General features: G+C 64.8%; 1 protein-coding gene across 1 annotated transcript in view; it reads right to left on the reverse strand.

Annotated features, from left to right (window-relative positions):
• Nucleotides 1-551, reverse strand: part of CPLX3 (complexin 3) — a 2508-nt gene extending 1957 nt beyond the window's left edge. Inside the window, exon 1 of the mRNA XM_014960980.1 lies at nt 219-551. Coding sequence (XP_014816466.1) covers nt 219-379 — 161 coding nt within the window. The 5' untranslated portion in view covers nt 380-551. The remainder of the gene's footprint in view (nt 1-218) is intronic.
• Nucleotides 552-2136: the final 1585 nt, after the last annotated feature.

The following is a 2136-nucleotide window of genomic DNA, read 5'->3' on the forward strand; positions in this document are numbered from 1 at the left end:
CCGAGTGCAGCCTGAAAGGAGAAAACAATCCCATCTCCCGGGCGAGGAAGCGGATTAAGGGATTAGGGGGTTCATTAAAGTCCCTCACAGCCCTTCCACCCCCAGCCCTCCCACCCACGGGAGGGATGGGGGACTGGAGAGGGAGCGTCCCCCCCCCACCCCAATCCCCCACTGGGACCCTGGGGGTCCAAGGGCCCCCCGGTGCTGGTCACACTCACTTCTCCTCCACCAGCTGCCGCTGATATTCCTCGTACTCCTCACGGGTCATTCCCTGTGCCTCGGCTGGAGACTTCTCCCCCTCGCTCTTCTCCTCGCCCCCCAGGCCCCCCGTCAGGTTCTTCAGCTGCCCCCCCACCATGCTCTTCACCATGAAGGCCATGGTGGTGGTCCCGGGGGAGCCCCGGTGTCGGGGAGCCGGGACGGGGAGTTACGGAGGAGCTGGGGTGCTGGGAGAAGGTGGGGGGGTTAATGGGGAGGTGAGGTCCTGGGGAGAGGGGAGGATGGGGATGCCGAGTTACGGGGGAGCTGGGAGAAACTGGGATAAGAGTGAGTTGGGGTGGTGGGGCCGCTGATATTCCTCGTACTCCTCACGGGTCATTCCCTGTGCCTCGGCTGGAGACTTCTCCCCCTCGCTCTTCTCCTCGCCCCCCAGGCCCCCCGTCAGGTTCTTCAGCTGCCCCCCCACCATGCTCTTCACCATGAAGGCCATGGTGGTGGTCCCGGGGGAGCCCCGGTGTCGGGGAGCCGGGACGGGGAGTTACGGAGGAGCTGGGGTGCTGGGAGAAGGTGGGGGGGTTAATGGGGAGGTGAGGTCCTGGGGAGAGGGGAGGATGGGGATGCCGAGTTACGGGGGAGCTGGGAGAAACTGGGATAAGAGTGAGTTGGGGTGGTGGGGTTAATGGGAATACTCAGTTACTGGGAAGCTGGGATGCTGTGGATGCAAGTTCCCGGGAAGCTGGGGCACTGGGTTACCGAGGAGGTGGGACCAGTGGAGCCAAATCCCCAGGGACTGGGATGCTGTGGAGATGGGTTCCCGGGGGCGCCGGAATACCGAGTCCTTGGGATGCTGGGATGGAGCGGAGCTGAGCTCCCGAGGTGCCGGAGTACCGGGTTATGGGGGAGCTGGGATGCTGGAGCACAGGGTTACGGGGGAGCAGGGATGCTGGAGCACAGGGTTATGGAGGAGCTGGGATGCCACGGAGATGAGTTCCTGGGATACTGGGGCACTGGGTTACGGGGGAGCTGGGATGCTGGAGTACGGGGGTTACGGAGGAGCTGGGATGCAGTGGAGTCAAGTTCCAGGGATACTGGGGCACCGGGTTATGGGGGAGCTGGGATGCAGTGGAACTGAGTTCCAGGGATGCCGGGGCACCGGGTTAGGGAGAAGCTGGGATGCTGGAGTACCGGGGTGACGGAGGAGCCGGGATGCAGTGAAACAGAGTTCCAGGGATGCCGGGGCACCAGGTTACGGGGGAGCAGGGATGCTGGAGCACCAGGTTACAGAGGAGCTGGGATGCTGGATTACCGGGTTATGGAGGAGCTGGGATGCAGTGGAGCCGAGTTCCAGGGATGTCGGGGCACGGGGTTACGGGGGAGCCGGGATGCCGGAGTACCGGGGTTATGGAGGAGCCGGGATGCAGTGGAGCTGAGTTCTAGGGATACTGGGGCACCGGGTTATGGAGGAGCCGGGATGCCGGGGAGCCGAGTTCCCGGGATGCCGGAGTACTGGGGTTACAGGGGATGTCGGAGTACCGGGGTGATGGGGGAGCCGGGATGCTGGAGTACCGGGTTACGGAGGAGCCGGGATGCTGGAGTACCGGGATGCCGGAGTACCGGGGTTACCGAGGAGCCGGGATGCAATGGAGCCGAGTTCCCGGGATGCCGGAGTACCGGGGTGATGGGGGAGCTGGGATGCCGGAGTACCGGGGTTACGGAGGAGCCGGGATGCAGTGGAGCTGAGTTCTAGGGATACTGGGGCACCGGGTTATGGAGGAGCCGGGATGCCGGGGAGCCGAGTTCCCGGGATGTGGGAATACCGGGGTTACAGAGGAGCCGGGATGCCGGAGTACCGGGGTGATGGGGGACACCGGGATTACCGAGGAGCCGGGATGCCGGGGAGCCGAGTTCCCGGGATGC

Source organism: Calidris pugnax, unplaced genomic scaffold (genome assembly GCF_001431845.1).
Source record: "Calidris pugnax isolate Ruff unplaced genomic scaffold, ASM143184v1 scaffold486, whole genome shotgun sequence".
NCBI lineage: Eukaryota > Metazoa > Chordata > Aves > Charadriiformes > Scolopacidae > Calidris > Calidris pugnax.